This window comes from Stigmatopora argus, chromosome 5 (genome assembly GCF_051989625.1).
Source record: "Stigmatopora argus isolate UIUO_Sarg chromosome 5, RoL_Sarg_1.0, whole genome shotgun sequence".
In the NCBI taxonomy this organism is placed as follows: Eukaryota; Metazoa; Chordata; class Actinopteri; order Syngnathiformes; family Syngnathidae; genus Stigmatopora; species Stigmatopora argus.
The window spans coordinates 825543-849049 of NC_135391.1; the positions used below are offsets into that span (position 1 = coordinate 825543).

Here is a 23507-nt window from a genome sequence, read left to right on the forward strand (position 1 = left end):
AAAAAGCCTTACTATACTATGTCGTTTTTTTACGAAAAAAGCCTTACTATACTATGTCGTTTTTGAAGAAAAAAAGCCTTACTATACTATGTCGTTTTTTTACGAAAAAAGCCTTACTATACTATGTCGTTTTTTTACGAAAAAAGCCTTACTATACTATGTCGTTTTTTAAGAAAAAAAGCCTTACTATACTATGTCGTTTTTTTACGAAAAAAGCCTTACTATACTATGTCGTTTTTTAAGAAAAAAAGCCTTACTATACTGTCGTTTTTTTACGATAAAAGCCTTACTATACTATGTCGTTTTTTAAGAAAAAAAGCCTTACTATACTATGTCGTTTTTTTACGAAAAAAGCCTTACTATACTATGTCGTTTTTTAAGAAAAAAAGCCTTACTATACTATGTCGTTTTTTTACGAAAAAAGCCTTACAACACTATGTCGTTTTTTTACGAAAAAAGCCTTACTATACTATGTCGTTTTTTTTCGAAAAAAGCCTTACTATACTATGTCGTGTTTTTACGAAAAAAGCCTTACTATACTATGTCGTTTTTTTACGAAAAAAAGCCTTACAATACTATGTCGTGTTTTTACGAAAAAAGCCTTACTATACTATGTCGTTTTTTTTCGAAAAAAGCCTTACTATACTATGTTGTTTTTTTACGAAAAAAGCCTTACTATACTATGTCGTTTTTTTACGAAAAAAAGCCTTACTATACTATGTCGTTTTTTTACGAAAAAAGCCTTACTATACTATGTCGTTTTTTTACGAAAAATGCCTTACTATACTTTGTCGTTTTTTAAGAAAAAAAGCCTTTCTATACTATGTCGTTTTACGAAAAAAGCCTTACTATACTATGTCGTTTTTTAAGAAAAAAAGCCTTACTATACTATGTCGTTTTTATACGAAAAAAGCCTTACTATACTATGTCGTTTTTTAAGAAAAAAAAGCCTTACTATACTATGTCGTTTTTTACAAAAAGCCTTACTATACTGTCGTTTTTTTACGAAAAAAGCCTTACTATACTGTCGGTTTTTACGAAAAAAGCCTTACTATACTATGTCGTTTTTAAGAAAAAAAGCCTTACTATACTATGTTGTTTTTGAAGAAAAAAAGCCTTACTATACTTACTATACTATGTTGTTTTTTAAAGAAAAAAAGCCTTACTATACTATGTCGTTTTTTAAGAAAAAAAGCCTTACTATACTATGTCGTTTTTTACGATAAAAGCCTTACTATACTATGTCGTTTTTTAAGAAAAAAAGCCTTACTATACTATGTCGTTTTTTTTTATGAAAAAAGCCTTACTATACTATGTCATTTTTTTAAGAAAAAAAGCCCTACTATACTATGTCGTTTTTTACGAAAAAAGCCTTACTATACTATGTCGTTTTTTAAGAAAAAAAGCCTTACTATACTATGTCGTTTTTTACGATAAAAGCCTTACTATACTATGTCGTTTTTTAAGAAAAAAAGCCTTACTATACTATGTCGTTTTTTTTTATGAAAAAAGCCTTACTATACTATGTCATTTTTTTAAGAAAAAAAGCCCTACTATACTATGTCGTTTTTTACGAAAAAAGCCTTACTATACTATGTCGTTTTTTTACGAAAAAAAGCCTTACTATACTATGTCGTTTTTTTACGAAAAAAGCCTTACTATACTATGTCGTGTTTTTTCGAAAAAAGCCTTACTATACATAGTTATTTTTAAAGAAAAAAAGGCTTTTTATACTGTCGTTTTTTAAGAAAAACAACCTCACTATACATGGTTGTTTTTTTGAAGAAAAAAGCGGTCTTTTAAATTTATATATAAAGTTATGAAAAGATGTTTTTGTTGGTGCTGTAAATGATTAAGCAAGCGTCTGTTTTGAGTTTGCACAGCGGATGAACTTTGGTGGCTGCATTTCAGCAACACCTCGGACGCATCTTGAAAAAAATTCATTCCCCAGCTGGAAAAGCGTAAAAAACACAGGACACATAATTCATATCTTTATTACCCCACGTCACAGGGCACACACAACGTTCAAGTATGCCCGAGGAACTTAAATGGAGCAAGAAAAAAAAAAGCCAACATTTTGGAAAAGAGAGAGATAAAAAGCATTTCAAAAGAAGTGAACTTGCATTTGCATTTTCCCCAAAATTCCTCGCCATTTTGGAACAATTCACCGTAAAGTGCTAACTGGTTCGAGCTGAGGGAAAACAAAAGCCAGCGCGAGCGAGCGTCTTCCCTTTTTGGAGAAAAAAAAAAAATCCGTCTGGCGCACGCACACACATTTGACACAAGATGGAGGAGGAAGAGGAGGAGCTACAGTAACGAGCGACTGACCAGAAGACCACGGAGCACGTTTCATTGATTAGTCCTTTAATAAGATAACTGCTTCCTTACGTTCCTTTTGTTAATGCGAACAGTGAAAAAAAAAATGCTGCTGTCGTCCCCCGCCTACGCTTTTCCTCTCACGACGTCCTTCTACAGGTCCTGAGAATCCATCGGTTTCCTCGTTGTGCCGTGTCGGGAGGCACCATTTAAAAATTAAAAAATTAAAAAAGAAAGGGGAAAAAAAAAAAAATTGGAAATGGGAGGAAGGCTGGCTCGGATAAACCCCGCCCCCTCGCCGCCGTCCGCCAAAACCCGATCCCTAAGCGTTAAAAAAAAGGAGAAAGGTGTAAAGGAGGTGGTGTACGGCGGAATGGCTTTGTTTGCTCCTCCTTCTCATTGGGGGCGGGGCTTCCGGCTCCGACTCCGGCCCCGGCGCGGCGTTGGTTGGGCCCGAGGTTGTTTGCGAGCGTCGCGGGAGGGCGGGAGCCTCCCTTTGGCCCTCGGCCCCCCTGCGGCCGCGGGTCACTTGCGCGAGTGCAGGGTGTCCTGGAACTTGGTGCTGGTGTAGCGCACGTGGAAGCCTTTCTTGTTGATGGTGTCGTCCGAGCGGAATTTGATCACCACCGAGTCGCCGGCCGAGTAGATCTCCTCGGGGGGCTGCGGGAGAGAAAAAATGCCGTCAATTGGGGGTCCCACAAAATTGGACTGAACCACCTGGAAAGTGTCATTTTACAATAAGGTCGCCTGTTCCATAGCGCGAAAGTTGCATTTTTGGCCAGCCAATTAAAGTCAAGCGCAAGACCAGCGTTTACCTCCCAGTTTTAATGCATTGGACGTCTATCATCGTCAATGGCAATACTATGTCGGTTTTTTTAAAAGTCTTACTATACTATGTCGTTTTTTTAAGGAAAAGGCCTTACTATACTATGTCGTCTTTTTTACCCAAAAAAGCCATACTCTACTATGTCGTTTTTTAAGAAAAAAAGCCTTACTATACTATGTCGTTTTTTAAGAAAAAAAGCCTTACTATACTATGTCGTTTTTTGAAGAAAAAAGCCTTACTATACTATGTCGTTTTTTGAAGAAAAAACGACATAGAGTTTGTCTTTTTTGGGTAAAAAAAACGACATAGTATAGTAAGGCTTTTTTCGTAAAAAACGACAGTATAGTAAGGCTTTTTTCGTAAAAAAACGACATAGTATAGTAAGGCTTTTTTTCTTAAAAAAAGACATAGTATAGTAAGGCTTTTTTTCTTAAAAAACGACATAGTATAGTAAGGCTTTTTTTTCTTAAAAAACGACATAGTATAGTAAGGCTTTTTTTTCTTAAACGACAGTATAGTAAGGCTTTTTTTTTTAAAAAACGACATAGTATAGTAAGGCTTTTTTCGTAAAAAAACGGCATAGTATAGTAAGGCTTTTTTCGTAAAAAAACGGCATAGTATAGTAAGGCTTTTTTTCTTAAAAAAAGACATAGTATAGTAAGGCTTTTTTTCTTAAAAAAAGACAGTTATAGTAAGGCTTTTTTTCTTAAAAAACGACATAGTATAGTAAGGCTTTTTTTCTTCAAAAACGACATAGTATAGTAAGGCTTTTTTCTTCAAAAAACGACATAGTATAGTAAGGCTTTTTTTTCTTAAAAAACGACATAGTATAGTAAGGCTTTTTTTTCTTAAAAAACGACATAGTATAGTAAGGCTTTTTCGTAAAAAAACGACATAGTATAGTAAGGCTTTTTTCGTAAAAAAACGACATAGTATAGTAAGGCTTTTTTTCTTAAAAAACGACATAGTATAGTAAGGCTTTTTTTCTTTAAAAAACGACATAGTTTAGTAAGGCTTTTTTCTTCAAAAAACGACATAGTATAGTAAGGCTTTTTTTTCTTAAAACGACATAGTATAGTAAGGCTTTTTTTTCTTTAAAAAACGACATAGTATAGTAAGGCTTTTTTTTCTTTAAAAAACGACATAGTATAGTAAGGCTTTTTTTCTTAAAAAACGACATAGTATAGTAAGGCTTTTTTTTTCTTCAAAAAACGACATAGTATAGTAAGGCTTTTTTTTCTTAAACGACATAGTATGGTAAGGCTTTTTTTTCTTTAAAAAACGACATAGTATAGTAAGGCTTTTTTTCTTAAAAAACGACATAGTATAGTAAGGCTTTTTTCTTAAAAAACGACATAGTATAGTAAGGCTTTTTTCGTAAAAAACGACATAGTATAGTAAGGCTTTTTTCGTAAAAAAACGACATAGTATAGTAAGGCTTTTTTTCTTTAAAAAAAGACAGTATAATAAGGCTTTTTTTTCTTAAAAAACGACATAGTATAGTAAGGCTTTTTTTCTTAAAAAACGACATAGTATAGTAAGGCTTTTTTCGTAAAAAACGACATAGTATAGTAAGGCTTTTTTCGTAAAAAACGACATAGTATAGTAAGGCTTTTTTTCTTTAAAAAAGACAGTATAGTAAGGCTTTTTTTCTTAAAAAACGACATAGTATAGTAAGGCTTTTTTTTCTTAAAAAACGACATAGTATAGTAAGGCTTTTTTTCTTAAAAAACGACATAGTATAGTAAGGCTTTTTTTTCTTAAAAAACGACATAGTATAGTAAGGCTTTTTTTTCTTTAAAAAACGACATAGTATAGTAAGGCTTTTTTTTCTTTAAAAAACAACATAGTATAGTAAGGCTTTTTTCTTCAAAAAACGACATAGTATAGTAAGGCTTTTTTTCTTAAAAAACGACATAGTATAGTAAGGCTTTTTTTCTTAAAAAACGACATAGTATAGTAAGGCTTTTTTCGTAAAAAACGACATAGTATAGTAAGGCTTTTTTCGTAAAAAAACGACATAGTATAGTAAAGCTTTTTTCTTCAAAAAACGACATAGTATAGTAAGGCTTTTTTTTCTTTAAAAAACGACATGTATAGTAAGGCTTTTTTTCTTAAAAAACGACATAGTATAGTAAGGCTTTTTTTTCTTAAAAAACGACATAGTATAGTAAGGCTTTTTTTTCTTCAAAAAACGACATAGTATAGTAAGGCTTTTTTTTCTTAAAAAACGACATAGTATGGTAAGGCTTTTTTTTCTTTAAAAAACGACATAGTATAGTAAGGCTTTTTTTCTTAAAAAACGACATAGTATAGTAAGGCTTTTTTCTTAAAAAACGACATAGTATAGTAAGGCTTTTTTCGTAAAAAACGACATAGTATAGTAAGGCTTTTTTCGTAAAAAAACGACATAGTATAGTAAGGCTTTTTTTCTTAAAAAAAAGACAGTATAATAAGGCTTTTTTTTCTTAAAAAACGACATAGTATAGTAAGGCTTTTTTTCTTAAAAAACGACATAGTATAGTAAGGCTTTTTTCGTAAAAAACGACATAGTATAGTAAGGCTTTTTTCGTAAAAAAACGACATAGTATAGTAAGGCTTTTTTTCTTTAAAAAAGACAGTATAGTAAGGCTTTTTTTCTTAAAAAACGACATAGTATAGTAAGGCTTTTTTTTCTTAAAAAACGACATAGTATAGTAAGGCTTTTTTTCTTAAAAAACGACATAGTATAGTAAGGCTTTTTTTTCTTAAAAAACGACATAGTATAGTAAGGCTTTTTTTTCTTTAAAAAACGACATAGTATAGTAAGGCTTTTTTTTCTTTAAAAAACAACATAGTATAGTAAGGCTTTTTTCTTCAAAAAACGACATAGTATAGTAAGGCTTTTTTTCTTAAAAAACGACATAGTATAGTAAGGCTTTTTTTCTTAAAAAACGACATAGTATAGTAAGGCTTTTTTCGTAAAAAACGACATAGTATAGTAAGGCTTTTTTCGTAAAAAAACGACATAGTATAGTAAAGCTTTTTTCTTCAAAAAACGACATAGTATAGTAAGGCTTTTTTTTCTTTAAAAAACGACATAGTATAGTAAGGCTTTTTTTCTTAAAAAACGACATAGTATAGTAAGGCTTTTTTTTCTTAAAAAACGACATAGTATAGTAAGGCTTTTTTTTCTTCAAAAAACGACATAGTATAGTAAGGCTTTTTTTTCTTAAAAAACGACATAGTATGGTAAGGCTTTTTTTTCTTTAAAAAACGACATAGTATAGTAAGGCTTTTTTTCTTAAAAAACGACATAGTATAGTAAGGCTTTTTTCGTAAAAAACGACATAGTATAGTAAGGCTTTTTTCGTAAAAAACGACATAGTATAGTAAGGCTTTTTTCGTAAAAAAACGACATAGTATAGTAAGGCTTTTTTTCTTAAAAAAAAGACAGTATAATAAGGCTTTTTTTTCTTAAAAAACGACATAGTATAGTAAGGCTTTTTTTCTTAAAAAACGACATAGTATAGTAAGGCTTTTTTCGTAAAAAACGACATAGTATAGTAAGGCTTTTTTCGTAAAAAAACGACATAGTATAGTAAGGCTTTTTTTCTTTAAAAAAGACAGTATAGTAAGGCTTTTTTTCTTAAAAAACGACATAGTATAGTAAGGCTTTTTTTCTTAAAAAACGACATAGTATAGTAAGGCTTTTTTTTCTTAAAAAACGACATAGTATAGTAAGGCTTTTTTTTCTTTAAAAAACGACATAGTATAGTAAGGCTTTTTTTTCTTTAAAAAACAACATAGTATAGTAAGGCTTTTTTCTTCAAAAAACGACATAGTATAGTAAGGCTTTTTTTCTTAAAAAACGACATAGTATAGTAAGGCTTTTTTTCTTAAAAAACGACATAGTATAGTAAGGCTTTTTTCGTAAAAAACGACATAGTATAGTAAGGCTTTTTTCGTAAAAAAACGACATAGTATAGTAAAGCTTTTTTCTTCAAAAAACGACATAGTATAGTAAGGCTTTTTTTTCTTTAAAAAACGACATAGTATAGTAAGGCTTTTTTTCTTAAAAAACGACATAGTATAGTAAGGCTTTTTTTTCTTAAAAAAACGACATAGTATAGTAAGGCTTTTTTTTCTTCAAAAAACGACATAGTATAGTAAGGCTTCTTTTTCTTAAAAAACGACATAGTATGGTAAGGCTTTTTTTTCTTTAAAAAACGACATAGTATAGTAAGGCTTTTTTTCTTAAAAAACGACATAGTATAGTAAGGCTTTTTTCGTAAAAAACGACATAGTATAGTAAGGCTTTTTTCGTAAAAAACGACATAGTATAGTAAGGCTTTTTTCGTAAAAAAACGACATAGTATAGTAAGGCTTTTTTTCTTAAAAAAAAGACAGTATAATAAGGCTTTTTTTTCTTAAAAAACGACATAGTATAGTAAGGCTTTTTTTCTTAAAAAACGACATAGTATAGTAAGGCTTTTTTCGTAAAAAACGACATAGTATAGTAAGGCTTTTTTCGTAAAAAAACGACATAGTATAGTAAGGCTTTTTTTCTTTAAAAAAGACAGTATAGTAAGGCTTTTTTTCTTAAAAAACGACATAGTATAGTAAGGCTTTTTTTTCTTAAAAAACGACATAGTATAGTAAGGCTTTTTTTCTTAAAAAACGACATAGTATAGTAAGGCTTTTTTTTCTTAAAAAACGACATAGTATAGTAAGGCTTTTTTTTCTTTAAAAAACGACATAGTATAGTAAGGCTTTTTTTTCTTTAAAAAACAACATAGTATAGTAAGGCTTTTTTTTCTTAAAAAACGACATAGTATAGTAAGGCTTTTTTTTCTTCAAAAAACGACATAGTATAGTAAGGCTTTTTTTTCTTAAAAAACGACATAGTATGGTAAGGCTTTTTTTTCTTTAAAAAACGACATAGTATAGTAAGGCTTTTTTTCTTAAAAAACGACATAGTATAGTAAGGCTTTTTTCTTAAAAAACGACATAGTATAGTAAGGCTTTTTTCGTAAAAAACGACATAGTATAGTAAGGCTTTTTTCGTAAAAAAACGACATAGTATAGTAAGGCTTTTTTTCTTAAAAAAAAGACAGTATAATAAGGCTTTTTTTTCTTAAAAAACGACATAGTATAGTAAGGCTTTTTTTCTTAAAAAACGACATAGTATAGTAAGGCTTTTTTCGTAAAAAACGACATAGTATAGTAAGGCTTTTTTCGTAAAAAAACGACATAGTATAGTAAGGCTTTTTTTCTTTAAAAAAGACAGTATAGTAAGGCTTTTTTTCTTAAAAAACGACATAGTATAGTAAGGCTTTTTTTTCTTAAAAAACGACATAGTATAGTAAGGCTTTTTTTCTTAAAAAACGACATAGTATAGTAAGGCTTTTTTTTCTTAAAAAACGACATAGTATAGTAAGGCTTTTTTTTCTTTAAAAAACGACATAGTATAGTAAGGCTTTTTTTTCTTTAAAAAACAACATAGTATAGTAAGGCTTTTTTCTTCAAAAAACGACATAGTATAGTAAGGCTTTTTTTCTTAAAAAACGACATAGTATAGTAAGGCTTTTTTTCTTAAAAAACGACATAGTATAGTAAGGCTTTTTTCGTAAAAAACGACATAGTATAGTAAGGCTTTTTTCGTAAAAAAACGACATAGTATAGTAAAGCTTTTTTCTTCAAAAAACGACATAGTATAGTAAGGCTTTTTTTTCTTTAAAAAACGACATAGTATAGTAAGGCTTTTTTTCTTAAAAAACGACATAGTATAGTAAGGCTTTTTTTTCTTAAAAAACGACATAGTATAGTAAGGCTTTTTTTTCTTCAAAAAACGACATAGTATAGTAAGGCTTTTTTTTCTTAAAAAACGACATAGTATGGTAAGGCTTTTTTTTCTTTAAAAAACGACATAGTATAGTAAGGCTTTTTTTCTTAAAAAACGACATAGTATAGTAAGGCTTTTTTCGTAAAAAACGACATAGTATAGTAAGGCTTTTTTCGTAAAAAACGACATAGTATAGTAAGGCTTTTTTCGTAAAAAAAACGACATAGTATAGTAAGGCTTTTTTTCTTTAAAAAAAGACAGTATAATAAGGCTTTTTTTTCTTAAAAAACGACATAGTATAGTAAGGCTTTTTTTCTTAAAAAACGACAGTATAGTAAGGCTTTTTTCGTAAAAAACGACATAGTATAGTAAGGCTTTTTTCGTAAAAAAACGACATAGTATAGTAAGGCTTTTTTTCTTTAAAAAAGACAGTATAGTAAGGCTTTTTTTCTTAAAAAACGACATAGTATAGTAAGGCTTTTTTTTCTTAAAAAACGACATAGTATAGTAAGGCTTTTTTTCTTAAAAAACGACATAGTATAGTAAGGCTTTTTTTCTTAAAAAACGACATAGTATAGTAAGGCTTTTTTTCTTAAAAAACGACATAGTATAGTAAGGCTTTTTTCTTCAAAAAACGACATAGTATAGTAAAGCTTTTTTCTTCAAAAAACGACATAGTATAGTAAGGCTTTTTTTTCTTTAAAAAACGACATAGTATAGTAAGGCTTTTTTTCTTCAAAAAACGACATAGTATAGTAAGGCTTTTTTTCTTAAAAAAACACATAGTATAGTAAGGCTTTTTTTTCTTTAAAAAACGACATAGTATAGTAAGGCTTTTTTTTCTTAAAAAACGACATAGTATAGTAAGGCTATACTATGTCGTTTTTTTTTTAAGGAAAAGGCCTTACTATACTATGTCGTTTTTTTTACCCAAAAAAGACAAACTCTGTCGTTTTTTAAGAAATAAAAGCCTTACGATACTATGTTGGTTTTTTTTTGAGAAAAAAAGCCTTAAAAAACGACATAGTATAGCAAGAAAAGAGACGGACTGACCCCGGAACCGCAGTAGCGTCCGAGTCTGGGGGACTTGGTGTCGGCCCCGTCGAAGAGCTCCATGTAGTCGTAGCCGCAGTCGGCCTCCTCCTCGATCTCAAAAGTCTGGAAGATGAGCTCCACGCCGTAGCCCTTCTCGGCCGAGATCACCCACTGGCAGTCGGACGCCCCGGGGTAATTGTTGTCCCCGAACTGGGCGTGGGAGAACAGATCCTTGGTCTTGACCTCCGCCCTCAGCCGCCCGCCGCACTCTGCCGACAGACAGCGGCCATTTTCAGAGGCCGGTGACGACGACGACGACGGCCGTTTGGCTCTCCTATTTTTGTTTCCGTACCTGCGGTGTGGGACGCCTCGAAGCCCTTCTTCTGCACCGAGTTGTCGGAGAAAAAGCGGACAAAGAGCTTGTTGCCGCTGGACGTGACGGGTTGCGGCTTCTTGCTGCCGCAGAAGCGGCCCAGCGTCTGCGCCTTGCCGTCCTTGCCGTCGTAGATCTCCACGTGGTCGTAGGCGCACTCCAGGTGGGCCTCCATGTCCATCTCGTTGAATGCCTGTCGTCGAGGGGAACGGGGGGACGGGTCAGGTTCGTCGAAACCGGGCTTCCCGACGTCCACCTTACCATTTTGATGCGGTGGCCCGGCGTGGTGGTCAGCGACCAGGTGCAGGCCTTTTTGCTGGGGTATTTATCGGGCCAGTTGGGACTGGTGATGGTTCCGCTCACGCTGCTCACCGTGTGATCGCAGCCGGCTGCAATTGGGGAGAAAGAAACGCGGGTCAACCAAGATGGCAAAATTTCTACGGAGAGAGGACTTTCAAATGAGGGTTTGTGTTCAAAATTTGAGGTTTTGTGATCGACTTTAGGGAGCCAATCATCCTTGGGGGAGGGGCTTGTCCGCACCGAGGTCGCTGGGAGGGCGGCCCAGGCGCGTGGTGAACGTCAAAGTGCGGCGAAATGAACATTTTTGACACCAAAGCGAAGGCTGTGACAGGTCGTTTACGTTAGCCGGGACTCCCGACGATCCCTTTGTGATTGTTAATCGAGTCCGATATGTCTGCTTAAACCTGTGTGCGGTCTTTTGGTCGCCCGGACCCAAACAACGGGCGACCAAAAGACCGGCGACAAAACAAGGTAAAACAAGACGGTCTACACATAAATAAAAGCCAACAATGGACATGAGCAGTTTCACTGAGCCCACGTGTGAGTGTACAAGAGTTTGTATGTACATGCGCTGTCCCTTTAAGAAGCTACGTCAGTCAGGGTCTTAACAAGTTCTCCAACAAAAAACAATAAAATTCCGAGAAATTTGGACCTTTACTTTAGCCTAATAATTACTAGGGCATTAAGTATGACTAAATAGTCATTCGCAGTTTGTATTTAGGGAATTTGAGCAACCATTTAAATGGTAACTATCAATAACCTTCCAGGCGACCAAAAGACCGGCGACCAAAAGACCGGCGAACAAAAGACCAGCGACCAATCGACCGTGTACCGCTAATCGAGTCCGATATGTTTGCTTAAACCGAGTGTGGGTTTGCGGTGGGCGCATTAAAAACAAGATTGTGCAAGGCCCAACAAATTGGATCAAATGTCATCAGTTAGCGGTACCTTGGCGATAGTGAGCACTCCAGATCTAAAGTTATGGTTTACTTTGCTGACTTTGACACAGGCTTAAGCGTTTAAATGAGCACCCTAAAGTATGGTCAGGGTTTCAAATCGGGCTTAAACTCGTCCGGGTTCGGAACGTGGGGGGTGAAAACGTACCCTCTTTGCAGTCGTGCTTGTTCTCGTGCAGCACGAAGCCGCTCCGGCACTGGCAGCTGTAGCTCCCGAACGTGTTGACGCATTCGTGTTGACAGCCGCCGTTCTCCTTGGAGCACTCGTCCTTGTCTGAGGAGGAGGCGACGAGGCGTCATGATTGGGCCGGGAAGGCCGACATGGCGGCGTTCAACGTTCCACTCACCTGAAAAGAACTGCGCCTTGAAGCCCTTCTTGGACACGGTGTTGTCCGACTTGAACTCGATGCGCATGTTGTTGTACTGCGAGGTGATGGCCTCGGGTTTCTCGGCGCCGCAGAACTTGCCGTGCAGCCTGGAGTCGGCCGACAGCCCGCTGCGCACCTCCACGTAGTCGTATTTGCAAACCTGCCGCGCGGACGCACGCCGCGCCCGGTCAGGTCTCTGGCGCCGGCGAGGACGCGAGAGCGAGGGCGGCCGGCCGGCGGCGCTCACGTCGTTGCCCTCCGTCTCGAAGACGTCGAAGAGCAGGGTGATGCGGTACTGCGTGGGGGCCACCAGCTGCCAGATGCAGTTCTTGTTGGGCGGGTACTCTCGGGGCCAACCGGGGCTGGTGATGGAGCCGTTCAGCTTGGTGATGAAGCCTCCGCAGGCGGCTGCAACAACAACAAAAAAGGGGCGGGACGATAGGATCTCAGGGGTGGGACGTCAAAGGTCAAGGGTCGTGGGACCGCCCCTTCGTACGGTGGGCGCGTGCTCGCGAGGATAAGCCATTGAGGCAAATGAATTTCAATTCAATTTATTGGCGAAAGAAAAGCACAAAGGTTAAGGGCCATGTAACGAATGAATGAATGAGGGTAAATTCCAGGGGGGGCGTGGCCACGTACCCTCGCAGCTGCGCTTGTCGGCAGCCAGCTCGTATCCCGGGTCGCAGGCGCACTTGTAGCTGCCCAGCGTGTTGAGACAGCGTTGCTCGCAGCGACCGTTGTCCGGCTTGGAGCACTCGTCCATCTCTGTGGAACACAAAGGTGGTTTAATGGGGTGTGGGGGGGTTGAAATAGACGCCCGTCTTGGCTTGCGCCGCCACGGAAACCGCAAACAAGCCCCATCGGAGACATGTAATGGCTGGGATAGGCTCCAGCATCCCCAAGACCCTAGTGAGGATCAGTAGACTGGAAAAGGATATGCAAGAAGAAGAATGTTAAGTGATTAAGATGCCAGCTCAATGGGACTAGGGCGCTTTTTGTGCAGTAATCCCTCGATTATCGCGGTTAATGTAGACCAGACATGGCCACGATAAATGGAAAACTGCAAAGTAGGCTCACCCCTACTAAAAAAAGTCCTAGTAGCAAGAGTGGCTTCGAAGGACTTGCATGTTTCAGCGCAGATTTTCACATTTTTATGAACTTACAAAATAAAAATGTAATAAAAATATATAAAAAAAAAATTGCCCCAGAAAAAAATCAGCAATGTAGTGAAGCCGCGATATTTGAGGGATTACGGCACGTGTCATCATTTTGTATGGCCCGGGAAAGTAAATGATATACGAGTGATTGTTTGTTTGTCTCTCTATGCCACAGGTGTCAAAGTGGCAGCTCGGGGGCCAAATCTGGTCCGCCGCATCATTTTGTGCGGCCCGAGAAAGTCAATCATGAGTGCCGACTTTGTGTTATAGGATCAAATTCAAATGAAGAGTATAGATGTATATTACATTTCCTGATTTTCCCCCTTTTAAATCAATCATTGTCATTTTTTTATCCATTTTTTCTGTGTTTTTAGTTCAAAAATCATTTTGTAAAATCTAAAAATATATTTAAAAAAAGCTCAAATAAACATTGTTTTAGATCTATAAAAAACGGAACATTCAGGGCTTTTAATCCAGTTCTTTTAATCCATTTATAAAAAAAAATCTAAATATTATATCTAAAATGGTCCGGCCCACATGAAACCGAGTTGACGTTAATGCGGCCCGCCAACCAAGTCTGACCGTGACCGGACGTTTGGTCGCCGGACGTTTGGTTGCCCAGACCCAAACGTCCGGCGACCAAACGTACTGCGACCAAACGTCTGAGTACCAAACAACACGGTCTGCGCATGAATCAAAGCCAACAATGGCCACGAGCAGTTTTACTGAGCCGACGTGTGACTGTATAAGAAGAGTTTGTACGTACATGCGCTGTCCCTTTAAGAAGCTACATCCGTCAGTCGGTCTTAACAAGTTCTCCAACAAAAAACTATAAAAGTCCGGGAACTTTGGAGCTTTTCTTTAGCCTAATCATTAATAGGGCATTAAGTATGAGTAAATAATAATTTGCAGTTTGTATTTAGGGAATTTGAGCAACAATTTTAAATGGTAATTACCAATAACCTTCCGGGCGACCAAACATCCGAGTACCGAGTATCTGACACCCTTGTATTACTGTAATCCCAAACCAAGGTGCGCTTCTGACAGTGTTTATGAAGACATTATTTTTTTGTTCATTTTTTTGTTGTTGGCCTAACCCTGCACAGGCCTGCCCGCCCGCCCCTGTCATCCACCACCTCTGGACTCTGACCTTTGAAAAAGTTGGCAGCAAATCCGGCCTTGTTGACGGAGCCGTCGGAAACGAATTTCAACCACAGCTGGTTGGAGCTGGTTTTGATGTCGTCCGGTTTGTCGTAGCCGCAGAAGCGGCCCAGCAGGGGGCTGTTCTCGGAGTTGCCGTCGCGCACCTCCAGGTAGTCGTACGCGCAACTGTCGTGTCTCTCGATCTGCGTCGGGGCGGGGTCATCGTCGGTTAACCCCGGTCGTAACCCTGGCGAGGGGGGCGGAGCTCTTACCTCAAAGGACTGGAAGGTGAGCCCCACGTGGAAACCCTGAGCCACGCTGACCTTCCAAACGCAAGCTTTGTTGGGCCTGTAGTCGTCGGGGTAGTTGGGCGACTGAATCTGCCCGCTGTCCTTCTTCACTTCGCCGCCGCAGATGGCTGCACGTGAGAGCGAGAGCGAGAGCGGGAACGCCATCAAAAAAAAAAAAAAGGAAAATCTTTCACGCGCCGCTCGGACTAAATAAAACGTGATGGGATTTTGGCAACGTGGATTAATTGAAAAGCCTCGTGGTGCCAGCCAGCGAGCGAGCGAGCTGCCGGAAAACAATAGAGCGGATTCTGACCCGCTGCCAGAAAAAAATGGCGGCGGCTCGGCTCACCCTCGTAAACGGCCGAGAAGCCTTTTCCCACCCAGTTGCTGCTGCTGCGGAACTCGATCCACAGGCGGCTGTCGGTGGAGACGATGGGCTCGGGGAGTTTGTCGCCGCAAAATCGGCCTGGAGGGAAGGAAAAAAAGAAAAATAAATTACTGCTTTTTTAGGGGGGTTTCTGTAACTTTTTACAGTGAAATCTGCGATGGTTGGTCGCCAGGCCTCCCAGGGAAAATGGATTGGACCTCTTGCAGACTTCCGAGGACGCTTTGTTAAATGAAATAGACGCCCATCCTGGTCAAGGAGTTAGATACCAATCTTATTTCAAATGTTATTGACACGTTTTATTCATTTCAATTTTAGAAAAAGTACAAAGTCTAAGTCACATGTGTCAAAGTGACGGCCCGGGGGCCAAATCTGGCCCGCCGCATCATTTTGTGTGGCCCGGGAAAGTCAATGATGAGTGTCGACTTTCTGTTTTAGGATCAAATTCAAATGAAGATTAGAGATGTATATTATATTTCCTGATTCTCCACCTTTTAAATTAATAATTTAATTTTTTAATCCATTTTTTCTGTGTTTTAGTTCAAAAATCATTTTGTAATATCTAAAAAATATTTTCTGTTTTCCACCTAAATATGGAAAATAATTAAAGAAAAATTGTGCCGACTTTCTGTTTTAGGATCAAATTCAAATGAAGAGTATAGATGTATATTTAATTTCCTGATTTTCCCCTTTTTAAAACAATAATTGTCATTTTTGTAATCCATTTTTTCTGTGTTTTTAGTTCAAAAATCATTTTGTAAAATCTAAAAATATTTAAAAAAAAGCTCAAATAAACATTGTTTTAGATCTATAAAAAAATTGAATATTCAGGGCTTTTAATCCATTTATAAAAAAAATCTAAATACTATATCTAAAATGGTCCGGCCCACATGTTGACGTTAACGCGGCCCGCAAACCTACCCGAGTCTGACACCCTTGCTCTAAGTCATAAGTACTTTTTATTGTAGCTAAAAATGGTTGTGAATAGGCTTCAAAATTCTTATTTAAGTTTAACGAGATGAATGGCCCAATTTTTATTTTATATACTTAATACGCAGTGTAAAAATCTTGGCACAATCACAACAACAGGAATGCTAACTTCTAACTTTAGCATTCTTCTCTCAATAATAAAATATTTTTTGCTAGACGTTGCTGCCAAATGACAAAAAAAATATTAAGTAGTTTTTTTTTTTATTAATAATTGTCTTATCATGATCCAATGCAAATGGCTGCACTAATTTTATCTTTAGGATTAGACGCTAGCTGTTTAGCTAGCTCTAATTGTTGACCCAGAAGACCAATGGGAATTTCCCCCAAAAATTTTAAATGGTATGTTAAAAAAGTTACAAAAAATAAAGTAATAATTGTCTTATACTGATCCAATGCAAATTGTTGTGCTAATATTATCTTTAGGCTTAGACGCTAGCGGTTTAGCTAGCTCTTATTGTTGACGCAAAAGACCAATGGGAATTTCAAAAAATTCAAAATATTATTTTCACACTTTTAATTGCCATTCAATCTGGTCAGTTGCGATAAGAGAGAATTGACATTTTAGGTGTTGTTTTTTAAACATTTTGGGTCTTAGGAGATACTAAATACGTATTTTTCAAGTGGATTATTTCAAAGGGGAAAGGTCCTCCATTGTGGAATAAATGGAAGATGGACGCCTTTCAAATAAATATAGAAATATAGGAAATAAAAATGACCTTTTAGGGGCGCCTTCCTCCAATATCCATCCCTAATTTCCACATGGTCGTACCAACACAGGTGACTTCGGTATAGATCCATGGAGGTGAAGTTCAGAATGATCTATGCAACAACAACAACAAAAAAACAAAACAAAGCGGCGTTTATTGACAGAAAAAAAAGACAACACGTTGCGATAAAAACAGAGAAGGGACGGACCTTTTCTCCGGGTGTGACCGATATTCTCCAGATGCAGTGCATGTAAGCCGAGTAGCCGTTGGGAAAACCTGGAGAGGAGAAATTCCCGCTGCTGTCCTGCAAACTGTCCCCGCATCCTGTCAAAAAATAAAAAATAAAAATAAAAATACCGTATTTTCACGACTATAAGGCGCACATAAAAGTCTAAAATTTTCTCCAAAATAGACAGAGCGCCTTATAATCCAGTGCGCTTTATATATGGCCCAATACTAAAAATGTTATCACGATAAAATCAAATAAATCAGTCTCGATAGGACAACTACGGCTAGCAGCCCCCGACTCTACTATTTTCCCGTAGATAAAGTACTGTGCAGTGACTGCTGGGATATAGAGTTTTTTTTGTCAATACACCCAATGGATTGTGGCCTGGCGATCGGCATCAACACAGTTGCGAACCATGGAAGACAGCCTTGGAATAGTTACGCTAGCTACTAGCTAGCTACTATTTGCGAATGGATTGTGGCCGCCTGGACGAACGTATTAAACTCAGCGTTTTCGATGACTCATTTGGACAATTGTTCAATTCGGACACAGAAAATGAGGACTTTGATGGATTTGTGGGTGATGATGACGTGAGTAAGTTGTAAAATGTCTAAATAAAGTACAACCCAACTCAGTTTTGCGTCCGTTGCCTTTTTAAAAATGTGTTTTTAGCGTGTGGGTGTAGCGTGCAAGAACTATATATCGGAAATAGGCTGCTTCCGGTAGCCAGCGCTATTGCATTTTGATGTTCATCCATATATAATATATATGCGTCTAAAATACGGTGTGTCCTTTGTGTGTTTAAAATACAGAAATAGCACTCGTTACTGACACTGCGGCGTAAAATACGATGCGCCATATAGTCGTGAAAATACGGTACATCTCACAGCTATTGCCGTACAATCTGTTTCAAGCGGTTCCTAAAACCAATGGGAATATTTTGAAACTCTTTTTAGAAGAGTCCATATGTTGGACTTTTCCCCATTGGGGGAAAAAAATAACACCAAAATAAATTACATAACGTTTAAAAAAACACACAAAAAAACGCACTTCCTGAAATGACTTTTTCAAAATAAAAAGACAAAATAAAAATCACCAATCAATGAAACATCCGTCAATTCTGGATTTAAATGAATTTTTCATGACATGACATCCAATCCATCTGAACTGGGAGGGACGGCAGGGAATGAACCAATGAGCTAAAAATGTTCATTCCCAGTTTTAATGGTAGCCAACCAGTTTAAAATGAGATGACCAGCCTTTTCAAGTCAATTAGCGACGTGAAGCTCCTCCCCCCTTGACCTTATGACCCCGCTAACCAAATGAAAAGCTGTTTTTTCTTCTTCTAATCGACATATTTTGATGCTCTTTTCAAATGACGAGCCTACAAAGGAAACTGGAGATGCTTGGAAAAAAGCGTCCTCTGAAAATAAACTTTCCATAAATAACTCAAATCTCACGAGGATGTGGTAAATTATGCACGCCATGGCCTGACTTAACCGGAAAAATCAAGGAGGAAAACACTTGATGTCAATGGAGATAGCAAGTAGCAAAAAAAGGGGGGGCTAACTTAGCCTAGCAAATATGAGGTTCACAGTTGCTGGCTCTAAGAGGCAAAAATAAGGACACTGCTTACAGGTGCGGCCATTTTGTGCCATCACGTCTCCCTTTTCCAATAATAAGTTCAATCTTGAAATTTAAAGTCAAACCATTTCTCGGGAATTTTCAACTTTTACCAGAATACAAAAAAAATAAATAAATTAGGTACTCTACTCTATTTAAGTTTGTACGTTAACAAGTCAAATAGGAAGATTTATGAGTTTTTTTTATAGTAATGGCAATGGGGAATACTCGCATTTGATTGGCTAAAACAGAACTAGCATTAATCAAATCCAAAAGTTTTTGCTTCTATTTTCCCCACTTTTACAGATTCATTCATTTTCTGAACTGCTTATCCACACGAGGGTCGCGGGGGGTGCTTGAGCCTATCCCACCCAACTACGAGCCAATCGCGGGCAAGACTGAGACAAACATCCATATACGTAAAGCTAATTTAGAGTGTTCAATTAGCTTAGCATGTTTTTTGGGAATGTGGGAGGAAAGCAGAGTACCCAGAGAAAACCCACGCAGGCCAGGGGAGAACATGCAAACTCCACACAGGAGGACCGACCTGGGATCGAACCCAGGACCCTAGAACTGTGAAGCCGATGTGCTAACCACTCCTCCACCGTGCCGCCCAACCTAAAATTCTTTTTTTTTTTTTTTTTCGATTTGAACGAAGGAGATTTTTTCCACTCCCGTGATAAAAGTCTCTCCTGTAAAATGAGGAGAAACGCCAAACAGCTGATTGGTATGTGGCCAAGCCCTCGAGGCCCCTTCATTGCGGCCTCTTGTTATTTTAACCTCCTTTCACTTTAGCAGGAGAAATGAAAAAGAAAAAAAGAAGAAAACGCTCATCCTTCCCAAACGTTGACGTTAACAAAGAGAAGAGAACAAGCGGTGGCCCCCAAAGAACTTTGGATGACAAACATTTCCAGGAATGTGACGTGAAGCCAGCGGAGGAAGGTTTTTTTTTTTTCTGGGGGTCGCTTTCCGGGAACACGTGACAGCTGCCGCGTGGCACGTGAGCTCCTCCCCCCCCAGGGATCGCCGCGGAGGAAGAGGACGTCGCAGGGCAGACGTAGCATATGTGCGCTACGGTATTCCCATACCTGTCAACCTCTGCCGATAACTGCCCTTATAAATGATTATGATTCAATCCCTTACAAACCCCCAAAAACCTTACAAACACCGTACGACGAGTCGTACGGTGTTTGTAAGGTTTTTTGGGGGTTTGTAAGGGATTGAATCATAATCATTTATAAAGGGCAGTTATCGGCAGAGGTTGACAGGTATGTTTCCCTCGATTATCGAGATGCCACTTATTGTGAATCCACTTCTGGGTTTTTTTCTGCTATTAATTTTTTTTTTTTAATATATATTTGTCAACTTCATAAAAATGTGAAAATTCACGCTGAAACTTGCAAGCGGAAGCCACTCTTGCTACTAGGACTCAGCACTGAAGAAGAAAAAATATATATATATATATACCGTATTTCACAGCTATAAAACGCACCGTGTGATAGGGCACAGTCTCATTTGCGGGTATATTTTCAGTTTTTTGCTAGCATGACACTAGGCTAGCGTGCGCACCTATGTTATGCTAGCTGCTAAGCCACTCTTGCTACTAGGACCCTGACCCTAACCCATCCTTAACACTAACCCTAATCTTATCCCAAATCCATCCTTAACCCTAACCCAAACCCCCTAGCGGCTAGTGTACCTATGTTATGCTAGCCGCTAGCGTACCTATGTTATGCTAGCCACTAGCGTACCTATGCTATGCTATCCGCTAGCGTACCTATGTTATGCTATCCGCTAGCATACCTATGTTATGCTAGCCACTAGCGTACCTATGTTATGCTAGCCGCTAGCGTACCTATGTTATGCTATCCGCTAGCATACCTATGCTATCCGCTAGCGTACCTATGTTATGCTATCCGCTAGCGTACCTATGTTATGCTATCCGCTAGCATACCTATGTTATGCTAGCTGCTAGCGTACCTATGTTATGCTAGCCACTAAGACACTCTTGCTACTAGGACCCTTACCCTAACCCTAACCCATCCTTAATCCTAACCCTATCCCAATCCCAAATCCATCCCTAACCCTAACCCGCGATATTGGAGGGATTACTGTAGTTCCATATAAGGTTAAAAAGCGGCAATTTGTGCGGCCTGGCTCAGCAGCTGGTTCGACTTTGACGGTTGAGCAATGGCGTGGCGACCTGTGATTAAGCGCGCCACTCGGAACCGTGGCGGCCTACGGAAGGTCCGGCTTTGTTTACATCTGCCAGTGTAAACAAAGCCTTCGCTAAAAGCCAGCCGTTTACGCAACTAGGCGCTTCGGTGGCCGTCGTCCTCTCGTGACCGCCGTCCGTCGGAGAGGACGTTCTGGAGCCGGCTGGCGTTTAGATCGGGCCGCTCAAAGTCATTTTTTGGTGGGGTGTTTACACTTTTATTGGCTAGCGCCGCTTTTCGGATGGTCCGTAAATCATTTATAGACAAATCCACGTTTGGAGCCTCGTAAAGGCAAAGGTTCTCCTCTTTTTTTGTTGTTGTTGTTGTCTTGATTTACATTTTTTTAGATTTTACTAAAACATTTTAAGATGAAAAAGTGTGTGTTGGCTTTAAAAATAGGGGAAAGTGAGTTTTATTTATTTTTAGATGTATAAAACGTGCCGACTCATGTGTATCAAACCTTTTTCTATACATCTCCAATTTTCTTTTGACTTTCATCCTAAAAGCATGAATGACTTTGCCAGCCGTGGTTTTGGATTCATCTCAAGAAAGCGCGGCAACCACACGGACGGCAGATCTCTCACGCGTGTGCAAAAATAGACGGAGAGAAGAAGAAGAAGGAGAAAGAGAAGGAGGAAGGGAAAAAAATAAAGCCATTTTGGCTCTTACTGGAGCATTTGTAGAGTTTGCGGGCCTGCGCGATATCCCCTTTGCTCAGTCTGGTCCTCTGGCCAATGGGAGGTCGCACGCCGTTCACGTCGTAGCGCGGCAAGATGGTGTCCAGGAAGATGCCCCTGTCGTGCACACGGGAAGGGAAACGTGAGTGCCGGCTGACCCCGGAGAGCCCGGGTCGTTCGGGGTCAAACGCGTGGCTCAAAACAACGCAAAAAAAGCCTGCTTCGTTTGAATCCCGTTTCAACACGACAGCGATTCGCTACTATTTTGCTTACTTCTGCCTGACAGCCATTTTGTAGCTCAGTCATATTGCGGTAATCCCTCGATTATCGCGGTTCATGTAGACCAGACATGGCCGCCATAACATGACCGGATGATTTGCCTAAAGACGTTTCGCCGACGGACGTTTGACAGACGGACAGGTCGCCGAATGGACGTTCCGCCGAACGGAGGCTTCGGCGAAACGGGATTCGCGCGCTGGCCCCGCCCCCGGATCGCGTGTGTACAAGTTTTTCAACCTCGGCCCGCGGGCCATATACGGCCCGTTAGGATTTTTAATCAGGCCCGCCGCCGGCGTTGTCCAAATGATAGTAAAAAATCAATGATTCATTTCCCTTTGCTGCTCATCACTCTCAATTTATTAGTCTACCGTCAATGTCAGCCCGGGAATAAACACTCTTGGGCGGGCAGATGTAGCAGAACCGAGCCGTGAAATGACAGCAATCGGGTCAAATCCATCCTAAAACAGCATTTAATGATGAAATACAAATACTGGAGCTCTTTGGACATTAGAACCGAGCCCAGGGAAGTGAATTCCTCGGTAAAATACAAATACTAGTATTTGTATTTAATCATTAAACGCTGTTTTCGGCTGGATTTGAGAGCATTTTGAGCCGTTTGGCGAATGAACGTATATGGACGTTTTTTTGCCTCCATCGCGACATTTTAATAAACGAAAAAGCGCCAAGTAGGGTCATCCCTATTTAAAAAGAAAAATAATTATTATATATATATATATATATATTTTAACTTCAGTGCTAAGTTCTAGTAGCAAGCGGAGGACAGGGGGAGTGGCTTTCGCTTGCGAGTTTCAGCATGGATTTTCAAATTTTTAAGAACTTACAACAACAAAAAGTGTTGTTCAATTGTTGGTTAAAAAAAAGAGCAGTCATGGCATTCCTAGCTTACTCATCCATCGTAAATCACCTGAATCAACACGCATTGCAAGGCCACACCTACACGGTACTCGGTCTTTTGGTCGCCGGTCTTTTGGTCGCCCGGAAGGTTATTGATAATGACCATTGAAATGGTTGCTCAAATTCCCAAAATACAAACTGCCAATGACTATTTAGTCAATACTTAATGCCCTAGTAATTATTAGGCTAAAGAAAAGCTCCAAATTTCCCAGACTTTTATTGTTTTTTGTTGGAGAACTTGTGAAGACCCTGACGGACGTCGCTTCTTAAAGGGACAGCGCACGTACATACAAACTCTTCTTCTACACTCACACGTCGGCTCAGTGAAACTGCACATGGCCATTGTTGGCTTTTATTGATGCGTACACCGTCTTGTTTTACCTTGTTTTGTCGCCGGTCATTTGGGCGCCGGTCTTTTGGTCGCCCGTTTTCGCGATCGGGGCGACCAAAAGACCGGCAACCAAACGACCGGCGAGAAACGAGATGTGACCAAACGACCGGCGACCAAACGACCACACACGCACCTACACAATCGGCAAAAAATGACGATCCAATCATGAATCATGGTGGTCCAGGCAGAGCACCGTCATCCTAGTTCATTCCAATTTGTTTATGTTATGTTACGAGCGCGTTGCCGTGCAAAAAAGTCGAAAGGCTCTTTTCTTTTCACATCCCCGTCCGTCTCTCCCTTGACACGTTTCTCGTTTCTCATCTCATTTTTCTCTTTGCGCGGCGGCTCCGGTCGTTCCCACGGCGACGCGCCTATCAACGCCAGGCATGCGCAAACAGCGCGGCCCAAGCTAACAGTTTGGACGGACGGATCCGAACGAAACTGCGCTCCGGCCAGCGTCGGGGAGACAAAGAGCCCGCTGGGGAGTCTCTGTTTGAGTTGGCCAGG

The 23507-nt window shown here is 38.9% G+C and overlaps 1 protein-coding gene across 3 annotated transcripts in view; it reads right to left on the minus strand.

Annotated features, from left to right (window-relative positions):
• Positions 1 to 1978: 1978 nt before the first annotated feature.
• Positions 1979 to 23507, minus strand: part of bmp1a (bone morphogenetic protein 1a) — a 35483-nt gene continuing 13954 nt past the window's right edge. For 2 of the 3 annotated variants that reach the window (XM_077600494.1, XM_077600492.1), the window contains 13 exons: positions 21408 to 21532; positions 16879 to 16994; positions 16680 to 16782; positions 14938 to 15054; positions 14571 to 14716; positions 14306 to 14501; positions 12638 to 12763; positions 11978 to 12406; positions 11779 to 11904; positions 10636 to 10763; positions 10354 to 10567; positions 10020 to 10270; positions 1979 to 2976 (listed from right to left, as the gene is read on the minus strand). In XM_077600494.1, the coding sequence (XP_077456620.1) occupies positions 2842 to 2976; positions 10020 to 10270; positions 10354 to 10567; positions 10636 to 10763; positions 11779 to 11904; positions 11978 to 12406; positions 12638 to 12763; positions 14306 to 14501; positions 14571 to 14716; positions 14938 to 15054; positions 16680 to 16782; positions 16879 to 16994; positions 21408 to 21532 (2212 nt within the window). In that variant the 3' untranslated portion in view covers positions 1979 to 2841. The remainder of the gene's footprint in view (positions 2977 to 10019; positions 10271 to 10353; positions 10568 to 10635; positions 10764 to 11778; positions 11905 to 11977; positions 12407 to 12637; positions 12764 to 14305; positions 14502 to 14570; positions 14717 to 14937; positions 15055 to 16679; positions 16783 to 16878; positions 16995 to 21407; positions 21533 to 23507) is intronic. The other variant, XM_077600495.1, reaches the window with a different exon arrangement.